Below are 21529 nucleotides of genomic sequence, written 5' to 3'. Positions count from 1 at the left end.
TTCTAACACCAAATATCTCTTTTGCTCATCAATATCATTTCATTCTTTGATACCAATAGAGTATTTAAAAAATTCAATTAAATATTTCTATTAACAGTAAGAGTTCCATACTCAGCCACATGGACTGTCTTCTCTTTGGATTCCCGCAACAAACGATGGCCCAGGTGACTCACATGTTTGTCCAGTTGATACAAATTCAGAACTTCCTGTGATCACCCTGAAGGTTTGATAATTACCTAGAACTTCTCATAAAACTCAGGAAACCATTCGCCTGGCATTTACTAGTTTATTATAAAGGATATAACACAAGAATTCCCGATGAGAAGGTATTGGGAACACAGCACTTCTGTGCCTTCTCTGGCTACAGCTCTGTCCCAGAGCCTCTGAGTTTGTAACCCTGAGGAAGTTCTTAGAAGCTTATTCAGTATCTTTACCAGAACACACTCTACAGCCCCACTGCTACTCCTTCCTTCTTGTGGCTCAAAGTCTCAACCCTGTAATTGTAATTAAGTTTGATTTTTCTGGTAACAAGTCCCATGCTGAGCCTAGGGGTTTTACCTTGAATCACCCCAATAGCACGAAGGCAGAAATTATTAAGGTTACAGGAGCTTTGAGCTAAATATCACAATGCATGCATGCACTCACACACACACACATATATGCATGCACACATGTGCACACATACTAGTGAACCATAGTTCTAAAGTGAGATCTTAAATATTATGCTTATGAATATTTCCACAAGGTTCTTCCTAGTCTTTGGCACTGGTTCAGGCTTTCTCTTCTTCCTTCACAGAGCTGGGTGATGGCTCTGGATTCCCTGATCTGATGTTGCATGACTAGAATAAAAAGGATGCGAAGATTTCAAGTATTTTAGGGCATGAGACATGTCCTTAGTAGATGTGTGGTTTCGGAACTGCATGTTTGAAAGGAGAATATGGCCTGAACAGCTGGGGCACTCTGCTGTTCACTAATGAAGTCGAAACAGCTAGCTTGGAAGGCGTTTCCCTAGCTGTGCTGAGCCCAGAAGCGAACTCTGGGTAAACACTGAAATCAAAGCAGAAATGGCTCTCTTGGCTGAATGAGGGAAACGTCTGTGCAAGTTTCAAAAGAATTGAGGTCAGATAACTCAAGCTGGAGTGGCTGCCAACCAGACACTTAGCTCTGCCTTCTTTTGGGTTGCCTGAAAAAAATGAAACAAACGAAACAAAACTCTTCCCCACGGAGCTAGCTGCGGGGTGAGAACAATGGAAAACATTTCCCCTTGCTGGGAATTCATGAACAGTAATCTCCTCCTCCCACTTAACATTATCATGCAGGCACTGTTTTGTTGTTTCTGATTGTCAGTTTTCCGTTCCTGTGACAAAACCTGAGGTCCTGTAATGGAGGAACAGTTCCCTTCGGCACTTGCTTCTAGGGATCTCTGCCCATTGTCACGTGGCCTCAGTGCATTAGGCCCTTGCTGAGGCAGAGCACCGGTGTGTTGTGGAAGACTGTTCACCTCATGGTGGCTAGGAAGCAGAGAGACAGGGGTCTGTCTGGAGGACTTAGAGATCAGGGTCCCAAGGTCCTCTGTGGGGCCATGCCTTCTTCTTCTTCTTTTTTTTTTAAAGTAATTTTATTAAATTATAAAAGTTTCCATTTACACCCCTCTTCCCAACACCCTCCCACTCCCCCCCCCCCCCTCCTCCTCCCTCTGACACTGGGGCCATGCCTTCTTTACCCAACTTCCTCTAACTAGGTTTCACTTCCTGGGCTACCACCACTTGCCAATAGTGCCAATAAGTTGAAGACCAAACTTTAATACCTAGGACTTGGAGGATAGTAAAGATCTAACAGAATTGTGCAACATGCATCCCAGAGGCCACATGTGTCCCAGGATACCTGTGAATGTGGCCCAGTGCATTTGTGGATGACAACCACATATCACAATGTCAAAAGGTTGGATACTCCTGAGCAGCCACAGTTGGTCAGTGTTGGTATATGCTTGTCCTGAAGAGCATAGATACAGAATAACAGAGGAATTTGAAGTAGAAGTCCTGGCGCTAGATCAGTCTGCCACCTTCGGGCTGTGTGACCTGGAGAGAGTCACAGATATGCTGTCTGCCTCAGTTTGGTCACCTAGAAATTAGGGTGATAATGGTAGTCGACTTGCAAGTTCAATGCTGGCAGAAAAGATGTCACCAATGTCACTTATTATCATTGAAATGGGTATTTTATTGTCAGATATGTATTTAGTAGAACATTTATAACATACAGAAAACCAGAAAAAAAAATCATCCAGTAATCTAAAACCCAGAGAAAGAACTTATAACTTATATAACGTTTTGGCTACTTTTTCTTTTTTAAAATATATTTTCTCTTACTTTGTCGGGGTAACATATATATTTAATATGATATGATACAGTATGTTTACTTGTTTCCCAACCTTAAGCACTTGATATATTCTTTGTACACATTAATATTTTCAAAGATCTCACGAGTCGTTGCTGTAATCATGCAAACCCAACCTCTCCTCCATAGTTGTCATTTAGAACACTCTCTGTCTCCATATAAAACTGGAGTGATCAGAAATTAACTCGGTGGAAACAGTTGAGGGCCAGGACAGCCGGAGTGGCGCGTGCTGTTGTTTGTCCCAGGGTGTCATCGGCAGCCATCCACAGACCGTTAGAAGAGGGCTGGCTACGTTATGAAAAGTACGCTGGCGACAGCTTTGTAAGACTTTTTTCTTCTTCCATATTAGAAGCTACTTCCTTCTGCTTGATCCCAAGAAACAGACGGCAGGGTGGAGGGATGACAGGTGTTGTTTTCTAGAGTAGTTGCTTTGCTTTTCCCCCCGGAGGCAAGGACGTGTGGGCCAGCTCCTCTTTCTGTGGGTTTTGGGTTTGGGAGTTTGAGGAATATTTGGCTTCACCAAAGCTCTACAACTGAGTTAACACGGATGAGAACTGACATCGGCTCCCACCCCATCCTTCTTTTCTCCAGGGGTTTCCTTTCTTTCCATCTCTTGGTTCAGTGTTCTCTACCTGAACCAAGCCCCCCACCCTCTATGCCCCATTCAACCTCCCTCGTTTCCAGTCTGTGGATGTGGTATAATAGGTCATCCCCATTCAGATGCTGGTGGCCAGGAATCTTCCTCTTCAGGGAGTGTTTGTGTTTGAATAAAGGCTTCTTGAACCCTGGTTGAACTCACAGGGCTGAAGCCAATAGGGACATTTGGGGCACCATGGCAATTTAAAGCTTAGACCCCTAAGTCATCAGGTCATTGATGTTCTCCATGCGAGGCCAGTGCTTTGCACGGAGAGCATAAAGCCAGCTCTCTAGAAGCCTCACTGTTCTCTCTGCTGAAGAACTGACTGCCCAGAGTGGATGCTCACTTTCCTAATGGGAGGAGCGTCCCTAAGAGAATCTTGAGGAGTTGTTTGTGAGGTTGATACTACAAAGAACCATTCAGCAGCAGACCCAGATTCTTTATATAAACTACAGTTTTATGATCTCTATGATACCAGGTAGGGCTTCTTTTATGACTTGTATTAATCATCTGCTTGAAATTGCTCCAAGTATTGGAGGGCTTTGCTTGTATAGCTGATGGGTTTGATTTGACTTTGTTTCCCTGGGTAAACAGAGCCTGGGGACTGAAGCCCTGATTTCCATGATCAGAATAAACTCTGAGTGGCAGAAAGTCAGACTCTTATTTGACCATTGCTCTTCAGCAAGGTCACAGGTACCCTTGTGGCAAGGACCATGACAGGTCTTTAGTTGCAGACCCATAAGTCCACTTTCATGGGCTTAAAAGCCAAAGAAACATTTGAGTGTACCTGAGAGAATGGAAGACAGCTGGAGAGAAACATATGGTGCCCTAGATGGACAAGGAGGCAGAGACAAATGATTAGTGAGATTCTAAAGGGGTAGCTAGACTGGAGAGATGGCTCAGCTTTTAAACACACTTCCTGCTTTTGTAGAGGATAGAGTTAATTTCCCATCGCCCATATAGCAACTCATATCCTCCCATAAATGACTGACAAGATGGCTCAACATGCAAAGGTGCTTGCTACTAAGACTGAAGACCAAGTCAATCCCCAGGACCCACGTGGCGGAAGGAGAGAATTGACCCCCACAAGTTGTTCTCTACCTCCACATGGGCACACATATGTGTACAAATAAAATATGAAAGGGCAGGGGTCCGTCTCTCAAGCAGTCCTAGATGGCCCAATCGGCAGAAAGGGAAGGAAATGCTTAGCCAATAGATTGCCATCAATCCATAGTTCACAAGAAGCTGGCTTCCCATAGGAAGACAGCAAAGACAGTAGGTACCAGAACTGATCTGGTGCCAGCCTCCCCTTCCTCAGGTCACAGAGTGATCGTTCCTTGGTGCTCATAGTCTCCTCTGCTTCCTTTTAGCCTGATCTAAGCTGGTGATGGCCCCGCTGGTTGCTGTTGTATCCAGTCCACGTGCCCGGCTCTTTGCCTGTTTCCTCAGGCTGGGCACTCAGCAGGCTGGACCCCTCCAGCTGCACACGGGGGCCTGCTGCACAGCCAAGAACCACTATGAGGTGCTGGTGCTTGGCGGGGGCAGTGGGGGAATCACCATGGCCACTCGTATGAAGAGGAAAGTGGGAGCAGAGAATGTGGCCATTGTTGAACCCAGCGAGGTAAGTGTCCCTTGGCATGTGTGGCAGCATGTATGTGTTAGTCAGTGTGAGTGCATGGTTTTTACATTTTATGGTTAATGCTTTTCCTGGGCATAAAATACCAGAAGGTGGTGGGGATCTGGGAGGAGTTTGGGGAGGGGAAAGAATATGTTCACAATATATTGCATGAAAAAAATCCTTTTAAGATAATAATGATAAATCACTGGGAGGGAGTGGAGGGTACCTGAGAATGAGGCAAGACCGCTAAGCCTTTTGGGTCCCTTCAGTTCTGACTCATTAGGGCTGCCACAACAGATTATTATAGCATGCGTGGTTAAGACAGCAAACACGTGTGCTATCGCATTTTTTGAGGATACTAGTCCCAAACTATTGACAGGGTCACACACGCTCTGAAAGTTGTATATGAGAAAGCAAAGGTTTCGCTCTGCCTCCCCTCCTAGATTCTAGCAGTTAGGAGCAATTGGTGTCAATCCAGGTTTGCATTAACACCTGCATTCTTGGTCCTTGTCCTCATACGGTAGCCTCTGGGTCTTCTGTGCTGTGGGAATTTTTACCTTGGGGTAGGCCAGGGTTAAGAAAAGTATACCCTGTCCCCATAGGATAGTGGAGAGCAAGTGAAACACTGTTCCCTGGAAATGGTTTAAGATTACAGAAGCTTCAGAAAAAGTAGTCAAGACTTTTGGTGGTTTGCCTAATGTTTCCCCAAGGAGAAGCTAGGTGTGGGCCAGCTGGGATCTGTACCTATGGGAGAAGAAAGCCAGGTGGGCCCAGTGCCTGTTTTGAGATAGGTGGGTAGGACAAGAAAGACATATTCCTGTTTTGTCAGGGAACGAGACTCCCCTAGGACATGCTGCAGTTATTTCAACCCAGGAAGACTACCTCAAATGGCAGTGGTCTGAGAGCTGTATCAGGCGGCTGTCTTCTCTGGCGCATTCTGTATTGTGGCCGACCCACAGTGGGTCTCCCACAGGTGCTTTTCTTTACCATGTGTATAGCTCTTCTGGGAACTGAGCGGTCATTTCTCCCACTAAAATTCTCACCGGGCCTGACCCTGCATAGCTTCAAAGATCAGACAGGCTCAGGCGCCTTGGGCGTGGACTGGCTGTAGGTTTGGGCAGTCATCTCTGTCCTGCCCTGTGAGAAAGCACTCGTGGGACCTCTCTTGACAGAGCCTGCCATGCTCAGGCTCTGGGTGCCTGCTGGGCCTGATTGCTGGCGCTGATGTTTGTAGACTGGGGAAGCCCTTGAGCTGCTGTTTTTCTTCCACTTTCTGCTCAAGATGAACTCGAAATTGATGAGCTCTCACAGCTGGAGAGCTCTGCCCTCCTCTTTCGGGAGCACAACCGCTATTGACCTTAGGGAGATTACAAACTAGTCTTCTGTCTCCTTAACCACCCTCCGAGTTCCAGGCTGCTCTGGCCAGCCAAACTGGCCAAAATGCCGACAGCATTGTCACAATATGGAGAGCTTTTGGTTTCTTGATCCACCCAAATGAATGAACTCATTAAATCAACCTGCCATTTTCCCCAAGACTAGAACTCTCACGATTAATGATGTTTAAGAATAGGCTACCCGAAGCAAGTGTGCTGCAGAAGACAATGAGAATTTATTTATGTTTTGCTTTATGGATAAGAGTATGGTGCCTATTGGACTTGTGTGTAGAACCCTAGAGAGAGGAAAAGACAAATGGACCAGAAGCATCTACAGTCCTTTGTGGGAACATAGTTTGAAGTTAGTGAAGTTTTAATGACCCCCCGTAGAAATGCCAGTGAGCTTTCTAGACTTGCTATAATCTCCACATTCTTTGAAGGAATCATGCATTGCTTCTGGACCTAATTTTTCGTTCCATCTGTACACATGAGTTATGCATATAGATAGATAAATATGATCTATATATATATATTTCATATATGTAACACACACATAATAAATACCAAGTCAGTTTTTAGCAGTGAGAAATTGTGACTAACCCAGTGGTCATTAAAGACAATTTATCATTTTTTTTTTGTTGGTCCTGGAAATACTCTTTGTTTGGGATCTTTCAGAGTTAATATATCAGAAAACACAACAGTAGGAATTAACCCTCTATGGACTGCTCTGTGTGATGCTCTAAGGGTCAGGAGGGACTAATTGGGAGTCTAGTTGAGATAATTTAAGCAAAGACTCTTTAGATAAGGCTCAAATGGAAACAAATCTCCTTAACACTTTGTTTCTCAGAGACACTTCTATCAGCCAATATGGACGTTAGTGGGTGCTGGTGCCAAACAGTTGTCCTTATCCGGCCGTTCTACAGCAAGTGTGATTCCATCTGGTGTGGAGTGGATTCAAGACAGAGTGGCTGAGCTGAACCCAGACAAGAACCATATCCGCACAGACAATGGCAAGGAGGTAACCGTCACGGCTCTTGGGCTTTCTTGTCACCAAGGGTGGCATAACCATTCTCAAGTTGTAACACTCTCATGGTAGAAGATGCCATAGATACCCGTGTTTGTATTTATATATGTGTTAAAGCTGCAAAAAAATGACAGTGTGCAGTAACTGGAAGATAGACAGAAAGAGTGAGTGGCTTTGGGTTAATAAACTAAAAAAAGTATTTGTTGAACACCTACTATGTGATATGGCGGGCCTCAATGGCTAGTATAGAGTCTTGTGACTGAAGTTTTGTTGAACAAATGCTATTTCTAGATATTAAAATAGCAGGTGCATCTCTCCCTTTCCTTTGAAGTAAGCTAGTGTTTCTGACTAACATCTGCTTTCCCATGGGAGTTGAGTATTGTGAAATACCCACACCAGTCACAGTAGGGACACAGTTAGGGGAGTCCTGTGACTAAGGTTTGTCTCAGCCCTGAGGGAAAAGTGATGTTGCCAGAGATGAAGGTCAGAAGTGCTTAACACTATTTAGACATCACTTCCTACACTAGGGCTACAAGTTTTTCAACAACCGTTTCCTTCATATTTGATGGAGCAGTTGGGAGTACAGCGGTGAGATCACAGGTCCACTACCCAGTATTCAGCTGCAGCTTGGTGTTCTCTGTCCACTTCTGAGCCCAGAACAGCAGCTGCCAGTCACTTCTCCAGTAAACAGGCCCCTGCCAGAGTTTCCTTAGCACAGAACCTGTGATGCTTCATGGCAGTGGGCATGTTATACAGAAGACATGCCCTCCTCCCCTTAACAGAACACCTCTAGAGGATAAGGTTGAATCTTCTCCTTGTAATCTTAGAACTAGTAAGGAATTCACCAATGCTTGCTGGATGAGTAGACATATCAGCAAACACTTTCGGTTGCTTGAGAAAAATTGACTCTTATCCAAGTAGACAGATAATAACATCCATCCTGATCTGTATTCTGTGCCATTCAGAGAGTCAACACCTTGACAGTCTTGGTTCTGTAGGAAATTCAGCCCCTGAAAGACATGAGAAGTGACAGGAGCCTCGGGTCTCAGATGATGCCCTGAAGGGAAAACACAGGAGCACTGTAATGGAAAGATATTCTGCTCTATGCATACCTTGGTGGTTTTATCAAAGTGTAGCACTGATTATTTGTAAGGGTTGTTCACAGACAAGCTTATGGGAGGGAGGTCATTAAGAAAGAATAAAACCTAACTAGAAAGAAAACAAAAATCAAGCCCGAAGCCGTTAGAACGAGTTTCCAAGTCAGTTGACCCAAACCCCAAGGAGCTGCAAAGCTTGTAATGACTTTTGAGCAATGGCAGAGAACAGCATAGACCTTGCCAGAAGGCCTAATATGGACAAGTATCCTCATTTCATACATGGGATTTGGGGTGTGGACAGAGTGAGGGATTCTGACACTAAGAACCTAGTAAATCAGTAGCTAAACCCTTGCAAAACTCCAACCCCACCTACTAAATAAATGTCACACAGTAATGTAGAAACAGAAGTGTGCCAACACGGGTTCAAAGAGACAAACCTGCCTTCAGCCAGTGACTAAGCTGCCCTGGCTCACGGTGAACATGCTGCCCATATTTCCTTTCCCTTTTTAATGCTCTTTATAAAATAGCAGCAACACTTCTTGAGCACGCACCTGGGCAAAGCACCGCTCTAAGTACTTTACAGGTTCCTGCTCATTGAGTGCTCAGAGCAGCTCAGCGAGGTAGGCACTGTTCTCATTTTACAAGTGGAGAAACCGAGACATGGCTTCCTTACAAGCATTGACAGCATACCTTCTCTGCCCGAGATGCCATTCGGGAGACTGAGCATCCAAGGATGAGCAGGACGGAGACTTTATCTCCTTCAGGAACTCTCCCTGATGGGAACGATAAGGGTTTCAGATAACCATACAAGAAATTACTCAGCCACAGCGTGGCAAGAGGGAGCCAATCAGGTTTGTCAGGTCAAGAGAGACTTGCCGAAAGTGAGCCTTTCTAAGTTAAAGGGCCAGTAGGAATTAGTCAGGGTTAGAGGTGGTCACTACAGGCAAATGCCCTGGGGAAAGAAGGAAGCAGAGACATTGGAGGAAACAGAAGCCAGTATGGCTGGAGAAGGAAGGGTAAGAAGGAAAACACTTAAGTTCAGAGAAGAATTAAGGCTTGTGGTCTAGAAAACAGACTGCAGAGGCAGGAGTGTCAGGGACACAGTCTAGGTCATAGCACTGACCACAAGTTCACTTCCATCTAGTGTCTATGGCAGGAGAAGGTAAACTAAGAATAGACTGATTTGGTAAATTGAATCAAGTTTGCTAAAGAACTCTGATTAATTTATGCAATCTAAAGAAAGCTTTCTGAGGACATGTACAGAATTAAAACTTGAACTTAAATGAGGCCATCTGTGGTGAAAATTGCTAACTGGGTGGTGACAAGAATCATAAATCCAAGACTCAGACATAGTGGGAGGATAAACTGAAGCCAACAAGATATTTCTCGGGACACCTTCTGTATAGTTTCTGATGCTATCAGTGTATGCTGTACTCTGCTCAATAAAGCCCTAGAAGAACACCCTACCAGATTCACCAACTTCTTCAATAGCCTTGAAAAAAGACCCTACAATTTCCCCAAGTTTCTGAGCCTTCACAAATGGTACATGGCCACAACACCTACTAGGGCTCTTGCTCTCAAGAGATGTAAGATATTGATAATCTTCAAGATAATGAACCCCACTATAGAGACTGAGGAATTCCTGGACCGCCAAGTGGTCTACTCAATGAGGCAGGCTTGGTTGTATCAAGGAGACATGAGTGGTATCATGGAGAAGCCGCTTGACCTATGAGCAAAGATTTCTAAGTAAACAAGCCATGCACATATGTGCACATATATTTACTTATATATGCTTGTATATATGCTTTTTTTGTTAGGTAAAATTAAGACCAGCTTTTTTTTCTCTTCCAGAGCAGGGTGAATCATGTAGGAAGGAAGGATGGAGAGTTGTGAATTGACCTTGAACTCAACTTGTATCAGCACTGGGCTAAGTGTCATGGAAAAGGCACAAACCGCACCTAGCTGCGGAAGAGAACAGTCCTGCTGGTTCTAGGTCATTCTGTAGAGTTCCTATCCTTTCTCCTGGGCACTTTGTTCATGATAATATTAATAACTCAAATGATATTCCAAGTAGGGCATCATCCCGTACTCCAGGCCTCTTGTCATTTCCTGTGCCCTTCAATAGCTGGCTTCCCTATGGAACAAAGAGTGTCAAGGTGTTGACTCCCTGTGTGCCAAGAGTACACAGATATGGATGTTTTTTTTATTGTCTGTTAATTTTGATAAACTTAATTTTTTAAAAATGAACCTAAAACTGTTCCTCCATATATTTATTCATCCAACAAGCATTTTTGGACCTCACTAGGTCCTAGGACTATAGGCTTTATCCTCTAGGAGTGATCTGTGAAGTGAAGCAGGGCGTGACTTCTGTATAACATACCTACTGCCATAAAGCTTCATGGGCTCTGGGCTAAGGAAGCTTTGGCACCTGTGACAAGGGTGAGAGGCACAGTGAAGCATGGGTACTCTGGAACTAAGTCTCCTTTGTGACCAAGTGGGTTCTCTTTAACAACCGCTAGACTCCCCAGATAGAGTGGAGCACTCTCACGTCTTGGCGTCCATTCTCTTCAGCTGGGGTTTGCTCAGCTTGCTGTTTCTACATTTAATCTGAGATCATGGGGATTTCCACCCATGTCTCCTTGCTGGGCTCCTGGTTCTTATTTAAGTGTTTTCTGGTTTAAATATTTTTAATTGATGTTCTTATACTTTGCACCCCTTCTACAGTTTCTCATCCCAGTGTGTCTTCCCCATGATCCTAAACATATATGTCCATTACCTTATTTATGGATATTTTTGTCTTCAGCATGTACAACCACAATACTCATTTGAATCATTAAGCATAAAAATTATGCAACATCCTTTTCAGTAACCTTTGAAGGAAGTTTCCCAATTATGATATTGGTTCAGTTTATAGTATAGATCAGATTCATAAATTGGCCATTGATCTAAAAATAATTGATTGTCTTTTGAGATTATAAAGTTGTTCTTGCCCTTTACAATATGAAAAAGCACAAACTTTGCACAAGGATTATTACCTCTTTGTCATCCTCCGGTGCATAAAATTATGGGTGCCCCAAGCTTTCCTAGAGGCCGGACACAGGAGTTTTGAGGCAGTGAGATATGAGGCTACAGAAAAGGAAGAAGGACGGCTAACTGTAGTGTGTATCCACCCCCTCCCACCCTGCCCACCACCATCCACCTGGAGACACTCACACTGACAAACGGAGGCATGGTACTGATTTTTGAGCATTGGTCTAAAACAATATATTTTTTGATATGTGTTGTAGATCTCCTACAAGTATCTTATCATCGCTCTTGGAATCCAGCTGGACTATGAGAAGGTACCTTCTTCAATTGTTGCTGTGTTATGTTTTCTGATTTATGCTAAGGCAAAACTAAAACACTATATTCTTTCCTTGTATTCATTTGTAATGGAGGAATGGTAGGGAAGTGGTTCTAAGACACTAACTCCGGCATACCAAGCCTAACTTGTTTCTTAGAGACCTTTTCATGATGCCAAAAAGTCTTTTCTAAAATTTTGTCATTGGTAACAATATGCTTTAGCTTTAAAGTTTAATCACAGTTTAGTATGTCTGTGCCCTAATTGTGCTCCTTGAAGAAACAAGCTTTTGCTGCACTCCCAGGAAGCTGCCTTGTTACACAGGGCTAGGCTGGCTTTATGGCTTTCCTTTGCAAATCAGATCGAGTTTGAATTCTTAAGCAGATTGCAATAGCAGAACACAGCAGTTAGTTCAGCAGACTCTGGAGGTATATTTAGGGGTTATTGTATAGAGATTTGAGCATTTGGTGTATGAAATGACCAGTACAATATACAAGCTGCCTAGAAGCTTTTTAGATGAGTTTTCAGCAAGCAAGGGCACCACATGTTCACTGACATTGTGAGATTTGTGTAGATATTCCTAAAATACACTAGAACAATTCATTCATTGTTATGATTCCCAGGAGCTTGTTGGGGGTTTTATGGAAGTTCTCTAGTGCCCTCCTTGCCTTGTGAGGAGGGCGGAAGAGGGCAGGACTGAGCGTTTGTAAAGCCCTCTTGTAGCAAGCTAAGAAGCAGCAGTATTTAAAGGCAGCCATTGCTATGGAGTTCCTACTACTCATCAAGAGAGATGCTGGGGACTGAGAGTGAGCCTTTACAGCTTCCTCCTTTTCATAGATGGGGGAATTGAGGCTAAGGGAATGGAACTTAACTGTGACTGGCCTACTACCAGGCAATCTTTGACTGCAAATTCTAGAAAATATCTCAAGTGAACGTAAAGCGAAAAAGAAGGCAACCATTTGCAGACATGAGATCCCCGGTGAGCACTAGGCAGAAATGTGACGGTCTCTGGCAGGCTGGTTCTCCACTCCATCTGTTGGATGTATGGAGCTCTCATGCCTGACATGGACCATCTGTCTCTGCTCTTTTTCATGCCAGCTCACACCTCAGCATGGTGTCCTGCTAATTCATTGGTCCGTCATGTGACAGACAGGCTAGTCATCAGCTCCCTAGCACACAGTCCACCTTTGTACCATCGAAGGGCAATTCCATTTCTTCTCTTCCCTGATGCTCAGGTGCTTCTCTCTGCTCCCATCTCTCTGCCTCAGCATCTCCTGAAAGCAAGTCTGATTGATGAGTGAACATAAGACACACTTCATCACACAGAACTTCCTGGGGAATTTGGTTGCCAGGTTATGGCACCCTTTCTCTTAACGGTGACTTTTAAGTACACGGTAACTTATTCAGAGTTACAACACTACCTAGTAGGAAAGGAGACAGAACCCGGATCTTTGGCATTCCAAAGGCCATGCATTTAATGCCTTGCTTTACTGCTTCACAACCTGAGAGTCTTAGCTGCACAACCCGAGAGGCAGTTTCAGTCTTATTGACATCAGAATGAATGACTCTTGGTCCTGCCTATCTTCTCAGGAAGCCATGTGGTTCTCCTGAAGGCAGTTGTGGCTGGTGTCCTGTCCTCACTCTAAAGGGGGAAAAGCTGTATCTCAGCTGCAGCCTCATGCCCAGGGAGGCGGAGTTGGGTTCGCCAAGTCTGAGCCCATTCTTCAGGCTGACAGGTGACTTTAGGGTCATGGCTGTGGTCTGAGCCTCTCATATACCCTTCTGTTCCTTGTGTGAGTACAGGGGGCTGATGCCACTGTAATGTCTGAGGGTTGCAGGCAAAGAACAAGGGCTCCAAAGCACTGTGACAAATTTTTCTATTTTTAGTACGTAAATTTGCTTTAATCTCTGATAAATGGTAAGTTTATATGTAAACCAAAAAGTGCTTTAAAGTAAGCTTCTTTGTTTTTTGCTCATATACTTATTTCTTAATTTTGTCAATTAGCATGCAAGATAATGGATTTCATTAAGACATCTTCATGTGTCTTTTCACATCCTGTCCCACATTAGTTAGTAGGCCCTTTCCTCCCTTAATATTCCTTCCTTAGTTTTCATGGCCCATGTATCCATCACTTCCTTCCCCTCCCCTCTCTTATGGTCTCTTCCTTTCCTCTATGGTTCCTTTTCTAGTTCCTTCATGTATACACATACACACACACACAGCACACCACACACACACACTACACACTTACACCACATGTACACACATACCATATACCACATACCACACACACTACACACATATACCCTACACACACACACACATATAACACACAATCCACACATCTCTCACACACACACATCACACACACAGACCACACACATAGACCAAATACACACACACACTATATATACCACACACACAGCCCACACATACTACTCACACAGACATACACACCCACACCCACACCATGCACACACATGTAAATGTAAATCTAGAACATGCATATGAAAAAATATGGTATTTGCTTTTCTGAGTTTGGTGTATTTTGCTCAATATAATGATCTTCAGTTATATATATTTTCGATAAATGTCATGATTTAATTTGTTTTCATGGCGAAGTAAAATTTCATCTATTTTTCTATCCCACACTTTTTAATCTATCTTTTTAAAAGACAAATTTCTGTGTGTTTGGTTGCAGATTAAAGGACTGCCTGAAGGTTTTGCTTATCCCAAGATAGGGTCCAATTATTCAGTGAAGACGGTGGAGAAGACATGGAAGGCCCTGCAGGACTTCAAGGAGGGCAATGCGATTTTCACCTTCCCCAACACTCCAGTGAAGTGTGCGGGCGCCCCCCAGAAGATCATGTACCTGTCAGAAGCCTACTTCAGGAAGGTGTGTCTCCTTTTCAGGACGGAGACAAGGGCAGGTGCCACCACCCAGCCCCTGTCACAAGTTCGCTGTTACCCCTGTCGTCTGACCTTTGTATTTCTAGAAGTTTTGTTCCATGTGTGCACAGTGACATAGCTGGAAGTGGAAGAGACCACTCACCACACACATTCGCTCATAAAACTCTTCTATCAATTAGATGAGGTTTCTCTGTAGACTTAAAATATATGATGACAATCATACTGTACATACAGAGTATTCCATGTTATTGATAGTCCTTGTGACATGCTTTAAAACTGAGTCTAAAAGTCCACTGGCAGACTATGTTAGAGATTGTCTAAATACTTTAGTATCTGTTATTAGGCAACTAATTATAACACACACACACACACACACACACTCCTCTCAATTGCTTTCACTCAGTCTCAAGGTTAGGAATATTTTCTGACTTTTGATACATGTATTTGCAAAGAGGCAAAATGCCAATTTTAAAGCTCAAAAAAAAACATTCTCATGGAATTTCTGAGCTTTTGGAAAGAGCTTTTGTTTTTTGTATTGAGGGTCAGGGAGATTTGCCAAAACATCTTCTGTGTGAGAGCCGTGGAGTACACTGGCATCATGTAGTGTGGTCTTTCTGCCATCTGTGACCTTTACTGAGACTGAGGCATGGTTTGACTGGAGCCATGGTAGGACGCAAAGCGACTTGTGCTTCTGTGAAAGGACAGACAGGGTCAAAGGTAGGGGCTGACTTGAGGATCTCTGTTCTTGAAGCCTGGCAGTGGACATGTGCTCCCCTGAGCTCTGTAAACCGCAGTGATCCCATGAGTGGGGAGCTCAGAGACAGCTTCAGCAATGGCTCCCAATGCTGAGGAAGTTCATTCCAGATCATAAGGGTTGGTACAAGCACTTGAAGGTCTACCAACTTAACTTCTGGTCAAAAGCTGGCAAGATCTCTACTGAGGGCTTGAATTACGGTCTGGATGAAAAGAAGAAATGAAAAACAAGGTGACGGCTGGCATGATCATCTGACTTTTCTCTTCTGTTTTTCTTAGACTGGAAAGCGACCCAAGGCCAATATCATCTTCAACACTGCTCTTGGAACAATCTTTGGGGTGAAGAAGTATGCAGCTGCCTTGCAGGAGATCATCCAGGAGAGGGACCTCACAGTGAACTATAAGCACAACCTTATTGAAGTCCGAGCTGACAAACAGGAGGCTGTTTTTGAGAACCTGGACAAGCCTGGGGAGACAAAAGTAATTCAGGTGAGTGACAGGCAGGTTAAGCTGACGGCCTGGGCTGTAACTGCTGCTCTGAGGGGACACAGTGGCACCTCCTCCCAGACTTCCTTCACAGCTTGCTCAGGAAGGCTGGTGAGCTAGGGCGAGAAGGGGAAGTGGAAGAGATGAGGGGGGAGAGACTATGTCAGTGGGGAGTGGGGAGGGCTTATCTGCCGGGCCAAGTGATTTTTTTTGTCATGTATGTATGTATGTATGCTTTTCAAGACAGGGTTTTTCTGTGTAGCTTTGGAGTATGCCCTGGAATGGGCTTTGTAGACCAGGCTAGCCTCATACTAAGAGATCTGCCGGTCTCTGCCCCCTGAGTGCTGGGATTAAAGGCGATGCTACCACCACCCGGCTACCTTTCCTGATACTGAAACTATTTTGCTTGAGTTTTTATTGCAGTTTAGGGAGGGCTTCCTCAAATGCAAGGCCCTGTGACGGTCTCAACCGTTGGTGTGTGAGAAACAACGTTGTTTATGAGTGGGAAGGAAGCTGTAGGTCTCTCAAGAAAGACAGAGGTGTTTTTCATCTGTGGAAAACGGTGTCTTTACACATCTTTCATACATGTAAACACTCAGCCCTTAAATTCTTTCTCAAGGGACTTGGCAGAGCCACCAGCCTCCTTTGGACGATTCTAGCCTGTGTTGTGTGCTCTTGGCCTTGGGCATCTGTTTCTTCTCCCGCAGAGTGGGAATACCACTTCTGTAGAGGAATTATGAAGATTAGGCACAAGATGTGCTGGTGCTGCAGACTGTTTGCTTATAACATTCTGGCGGAAGCTACCAGCAGCGAGAAAACGTGACATGCTCACACTGCACTCTGTATTTAATGACGAAGGAGTCCATAAAAAAGAATTTTGAATGAACCAGCGATTAGTCTTCTAAACATCAAAAAGCTAAATTTGAGTCTTTTTTTTTAGCTTAATCTCTTTTAAAAATACGCTGCACCCACTTTTATTTCTTAAACAGAATACATTAAATATCATTAAAAATGTTACTGATGGCTCAGGGGCATACTTTAAAAATCCTTTATTTGGAAATATCCTCAAACCTCGGAGGAGACGTAAAAACAAAGACGACAGAAATAAAATTGTGTTTGCCTTTAGCTAGAGTCACACACAGGATCTTGCAGCAATTGCTTTAGCTCAATTATTTAGTTTCCCCTCAATCTCTATTTCTGTTAATTTTCCTAAATATAGGTTGCATTCATCAAGCATTGCTCTCCTTATTTATAGAATTTTTTTTCTGAAAAACTTCCTGAGATAAGAGTACTTTTTAAAAAATGTGATCACAGTAATTAATCAACTTAGTAAATCTGGCACATCTATGATGTTTTATCCACTACCTGTATCCAGTTTTGTTGATTGACCCAATGGCTTCTACAGCGTTCATCCATCTCCAGTCCAGTGAGTTTGCTGTCTCTTTAGTCTCCTTTAATCTGGCGCATTTCCACAGCTTTCCTTTATTTCCTATGTTCTAGAACAATAGAACCTCTGAACTTTCTCAGAAGCCTTTCTCATGTCCAAGATAAACTTTGCTTTGTGCGCCTTGCACAGGTAACCCTGTGGTCCAGGGAATTGCATTTGCAAGCATACAGGCTCCTCAGTGGAGGTTTGCTCTGGTCTCCTGTTCAGATACTGTCTAGTTTCTCCACTGAATTGTTGTTCTTTTTCTCCTTTGCTAATAAGAAAGCCTTCAGAGAGACATTTTCAGGTCGTGCGTACACTCCGTTCTCTGAAGTTTCACCTGACTTAGTAACCACTGCTGATTCTCGTCTCCCTCACTTCCACTGCGGTGACTACAATATGAGTTGTTTTTTGTTTTGTTTTGCTTTTTTTGGGGCTTCCCCCCTTTTTAAATACATTTTTAATTGATATTTATTGAACTCTACATTTTTCTCTGCTCCCCTCCCTGCCTTTCCTCTCCCCCCTTCAGCCCTCCCTCTTGTCTTTTTCTATTTTCTATTTCCCATGTAGATTAGATCTATGTAAGTCTCTCTTAGTGCCCACATTGTTGTCTAAGTTCTCTGGGATTGTGGTTTGTAGACTGGCTTTCTTTGCTTTATGTTTAAAAACCACCTATGAGTGAGTACATGTGATAATTGTCTTTCTGGGTCTGGGTTACCTCACTCAAAATAATGTTTTCTAGCTCCATCCATTTTCCTGCAAAATTCAAGATGTTATTTTTTTCTGCTGTGTGGTACTCATTGTGTAAATGTACCACATTTTCCTTATCCATTCTTCAGTCGAGGGGCATTTAGGTTGTTTTCAGCTTCTGGCTATGACAAACAAAGCTGCTATGAACATAGTTGAGCACATGTCCTTGTGGCACGATTGAGCATCCTTTGGATATATACCCAAAAGTAGTATTACTGGGTCTTGAGGAAGGTTGTTTACTAATTTTCTGAGATATCGCTACACTGACAACCAAAAGGGTTGTACCAGCTTGCATTCCCACCAGCAATGCAGAAGTGTTCCCCCTTTTCCACAAACTCTCCAGCATAAGTTGTCATCAGTGTTTTTGATCTTGGCCATTCTTACAGGTGTAAGATGGAATCTCAGAGTTGTTTTGATTTGCATTTCTCTGATGACTAAAGATGTTGAACATTTCCTTAATTGTCTTTCAGCTATTTTAGATTCCTCTGTTGAGAATTCTCTGTTTAGGTCTGTACTCCATTTTTTTTTATTGGATTATGTGATCTTTTGATGACCAATTTCTTGAGTTCTTTGTATATTTTGGAGATCAAACCTCTGTCTGCTGTGGGGTTAGTGAAGATCTTTTTCCATTCTGTAGGCTATTGTTTTGTCTTGTTGACCATGTCCTTTGCTTTACAGCAGCTTTTCAGTTTCAGAAGGTCCCATTTATTAATTGTTTCTCTCAGTGTCTGTGCTGCTGGGGTTCTATTTAGGAGGCGGTTCCCTGTGCCAATGTGTTCAAGTGTACTTCCCACTTTTTCTTCTGTGAGGTTCAGTGTAGCTGGCTTTATGTTGAGGTCTTTGATCCATTTGGACTTGAGTTTTGTGCATGGTGATAGATATGGGTCTATTTTCATTCTTTACATGTTGATATCCAGTTATTAAATATGCTTGTTAAATATGCTTTTTTTCCATTTGATATTTTTTTCTTCTTTATCAAAGCTCAGGTGTTTGAAGATGTATGGATTGATATTGGGTCTTCTAATTGGTTCCATTGGTCCTCTTGTCTGTTCTTATGCCAATACCAGGCTGTTTTCAGTACTGTAGCTCTGTAGTAGAGTTTGAAATCAGGGATTGTTATGCCTCCAGAAGTTCTTTTATTGTACAGGATTGTTTTGGCTATCTTGGGTTTTTTGCTTTTCCATATGGAGTTGAGTACCATTCTTTCGGAGTCTTTGAAGAATTTTGCTGGGATTTTGATGGGCATTGCATTGAATCTTTACAATATGAGTTTTTAGACCCCAGAATTTTATCCACATTTACTAGTATGTGCTTGGCATTTTATCAGCAAGTTTTCAATTAATTACTGGCATGAATTCATTGATGCTCATTTTCTCCAATGTTTTAGTACTCATTAATGCTTTTATAATTATTTTCATGGTCAAATTGTCTCAGATTTGGTCAGAAGCCTCTTCAAACTGGCTTTTGTGTCCTGGTGACACATTTCTTTCTTTTCCCAGCACTTCTGTGCTGTCTGCTGTGATACTTCATTCCTGCTCATCTGGGTTTGGTCTCCTCCAGATCAGGGTCCCTCGCTGAACATCTCTCACGTAGCCCAGTGCCCAGGGCCCACTGGTGGCCATATGGCTGCTAGCTATCATTTTACACCAGGATCTCCACTCTTCTTTGTGGTTGTTGTTGTTGGTTTTTGCTTTCCATTTTTCTAGGTTGTCAGGAAGTTGTGAGTGTTGGAAGGTCCTCCCACCTTCAGACTTTTTAAACTTGCTGCTCCCATTATTTTTCTTCTGGAAAGCAAGTGAGCCACAATTGCCACTTTTATGCAAGTGGAAGTGAATGAGCCGTGAGTGTCTGTCCAGAGCAAATGTCTGTGCAAAAAGTGTGAGCTTGAGCAAAGGAACTTAATTGTGTGTGTGTGTGTGTGTGTGTGTGTGTGTGTGTGTGTGTGTGTTTATGTGGTTTCCAGCTGTGGTCTGGGAGTTGAGGCTGCAGGTAGAGACCTGGATGAATGAGTGGATGTTTCCTTTTACCAAGATTGTAAAGTAGGGAGATATTTGTGTCACCGTTGAGTGATAAGATTTCAGCTCAGATATTTCAGTTATGCTCTTAGCCTTAGGAATATCAGAAAGGTCATTGGAGGTTTTCATGTAACTGCTCTCAGCACCAGAATCATCTAGGAAGCGTTTCAGATGTACTGATTCCTGGGTCCCCATGATACAGATTTTGATTAATTGGCTTGGAGAGTGGATTGAGGATGATTGAAGACTGAGTTTCTAACATTGCTCCCTGATTCTCATGTTCAAGTAAGGCTGAGAACAGCATGTAAGAAATAGTGTGCCCTAAAACTGAGTGGTCCTAGACACGTTATAAACAGCATGCTAAGTGGTCCAAGTTTCTCCATGCTCACTGACACACAGACCTGGTGTCAGGGACTCATGCCCTCAAAAGGTCCCTCAAGGGTATCACGGTAAAGAGTACCAACCATTTGCAACATGTTCCTCAGCTTAAGTAATCATCTAACAGACAGATGGTTTGAATAAATATAATTCATCTTTTTGATTTCTGGCTTCTCAGTGTTTGTGGAGTCCAGTGGAGGGCACTGCACACTAGGGACTACTGGCTGTCACAAGGCTGAAATGATTTTTAATGTGTTAACATTTTTTTCCCTGATGAAACATGAATATTGGAGTAAATGTGTCCTGGAGTAGACTTGACCATCCATTGAAGTTATGACACGTAATTGTAAAATAAAATGAATAAGACATGATCTAGAAAAAATGGAAGAATATTCCATAAACACAAAGTTGATGAATGAATGAAAGCTTCAGCAAAGGCTTGTCAAGGGCAGCCTTCATTTATGTGCCTGGGAAAAGAAAACCCATCCCCGTATTCGACACTACTTTAAACCTAAAGGTAGACACAATCCCTCTTCTCCAAGTTGTCAGAGACATTTATCACTCAGTTTGTTCTCTTATGCTGGTGACTGGCACTTTTCTTTATGTTGAGAGTTGAGGCCTATTTGGGAATGATGCTCACACCAGTTTTTAACATGATATTTGCAGGTTTCAGAGACTAAATATCTCCTTCCAGAATACAACAGAAGAATCAAACCCAGACATTACTAAGTTGACAGCTGAGGGTCAGAGAAAGATGGACAATAATGCCATTTCTCAATTTTTATCAAAAATGGGAGTGTCAGTGAATTATTTCAGAATATTAGTGAATTCTATTTCAAAATACTGGGTTCCCCCATCCCTTCTGTTGAAGAGACATGGGCTCAGTAGAGGCAGATTGTATCAATCTTTGAGGACAGCTGTTTAGTTTCTCATCATCCTCCACAGAGTACATAAGGTCTTGGAGAGCCTATGGATCAGTATAATCCCTAATGCACAATGTTCCCTGCAGCCATTATGATGTACATAATGAAGGGGACAGAGAAGAGCTTGTGGGCCGTAGAGACATTGAATAGACAATAATTGGGATGTTTTTGTTTTGTATAGTATGAAATGCTTCATGTCACACCACCTATGAGCCCACCAGATGTCCTCAAGACAAGTCCTGTGGCAGATTCTGCTGGCTGGGTGGACGTGGACAAAGAGACTCTGCAGCATAAGAAATACCCAAATGTGTTTGGCATTGGGGACTGCACCAACCTTCCCACCTCCAAGACAGCTGCTGCAGTAGGTAGGATAACCAGCGGTGCTTCCCCTCTCTAAAACCGAT

General features: G+C 43.2%; 1 protein-coding gene across 2 annotated transcripts in view; it reads left to right on the top strand.

The window, feature by feature from the left end:
- Sqor (sulfide quinone oxidoreductase) overlaps positions 1–21529 on the top strand; it is a 39330-nt gene that overhangs the window by 11759 nt on the left and 6042 nt on the right. For both annotated transcript variants that reach the window (XM_048459672.3, XM_085696405.2), the window contains exons 2-7: positions 4402–4652; positions 6870–7040; positions 11431–11484; positions 14186–14380; positions 15427–15636; positions 21307–21490. In XM_048459672.3, the coding sequence (XP_048315629.1) occupies positions 4419–4652; positions 6870–7040; positions 11431–11484; positions 14186–14380; positions 15427–15636; positions 21307–21490 (1048 nt within the window). In that variant the 5' untranslated portion in view covers positions 4402–4418. The remainder of the gene's footprint in view (positions 1–4401; positions 4653–6869; positions 7041–11430; positions 11485–14185; positions 14381–15426; positions 15637–21306; positions 21491–21529) is intronic.

This window comes from Myodes glareolus, chromosome 10, assembly GCF_982192425.1.
Source record: "Myodes glareolus chromosome 10, mMyoGla1.1, whole genome shotgun sequence".
NCBI classification, from domain to species: domain Eukaryota; kingdom Metazoa; phylum Chordata; class Mammalia; order Rodentia; family Cricetidae; genus Myodes; species Myodes glareolus.
Note: the sequence above shows the minus strand (reverse complement) of the source record. Positions and strands in the feature narration are given on the sequence as shown.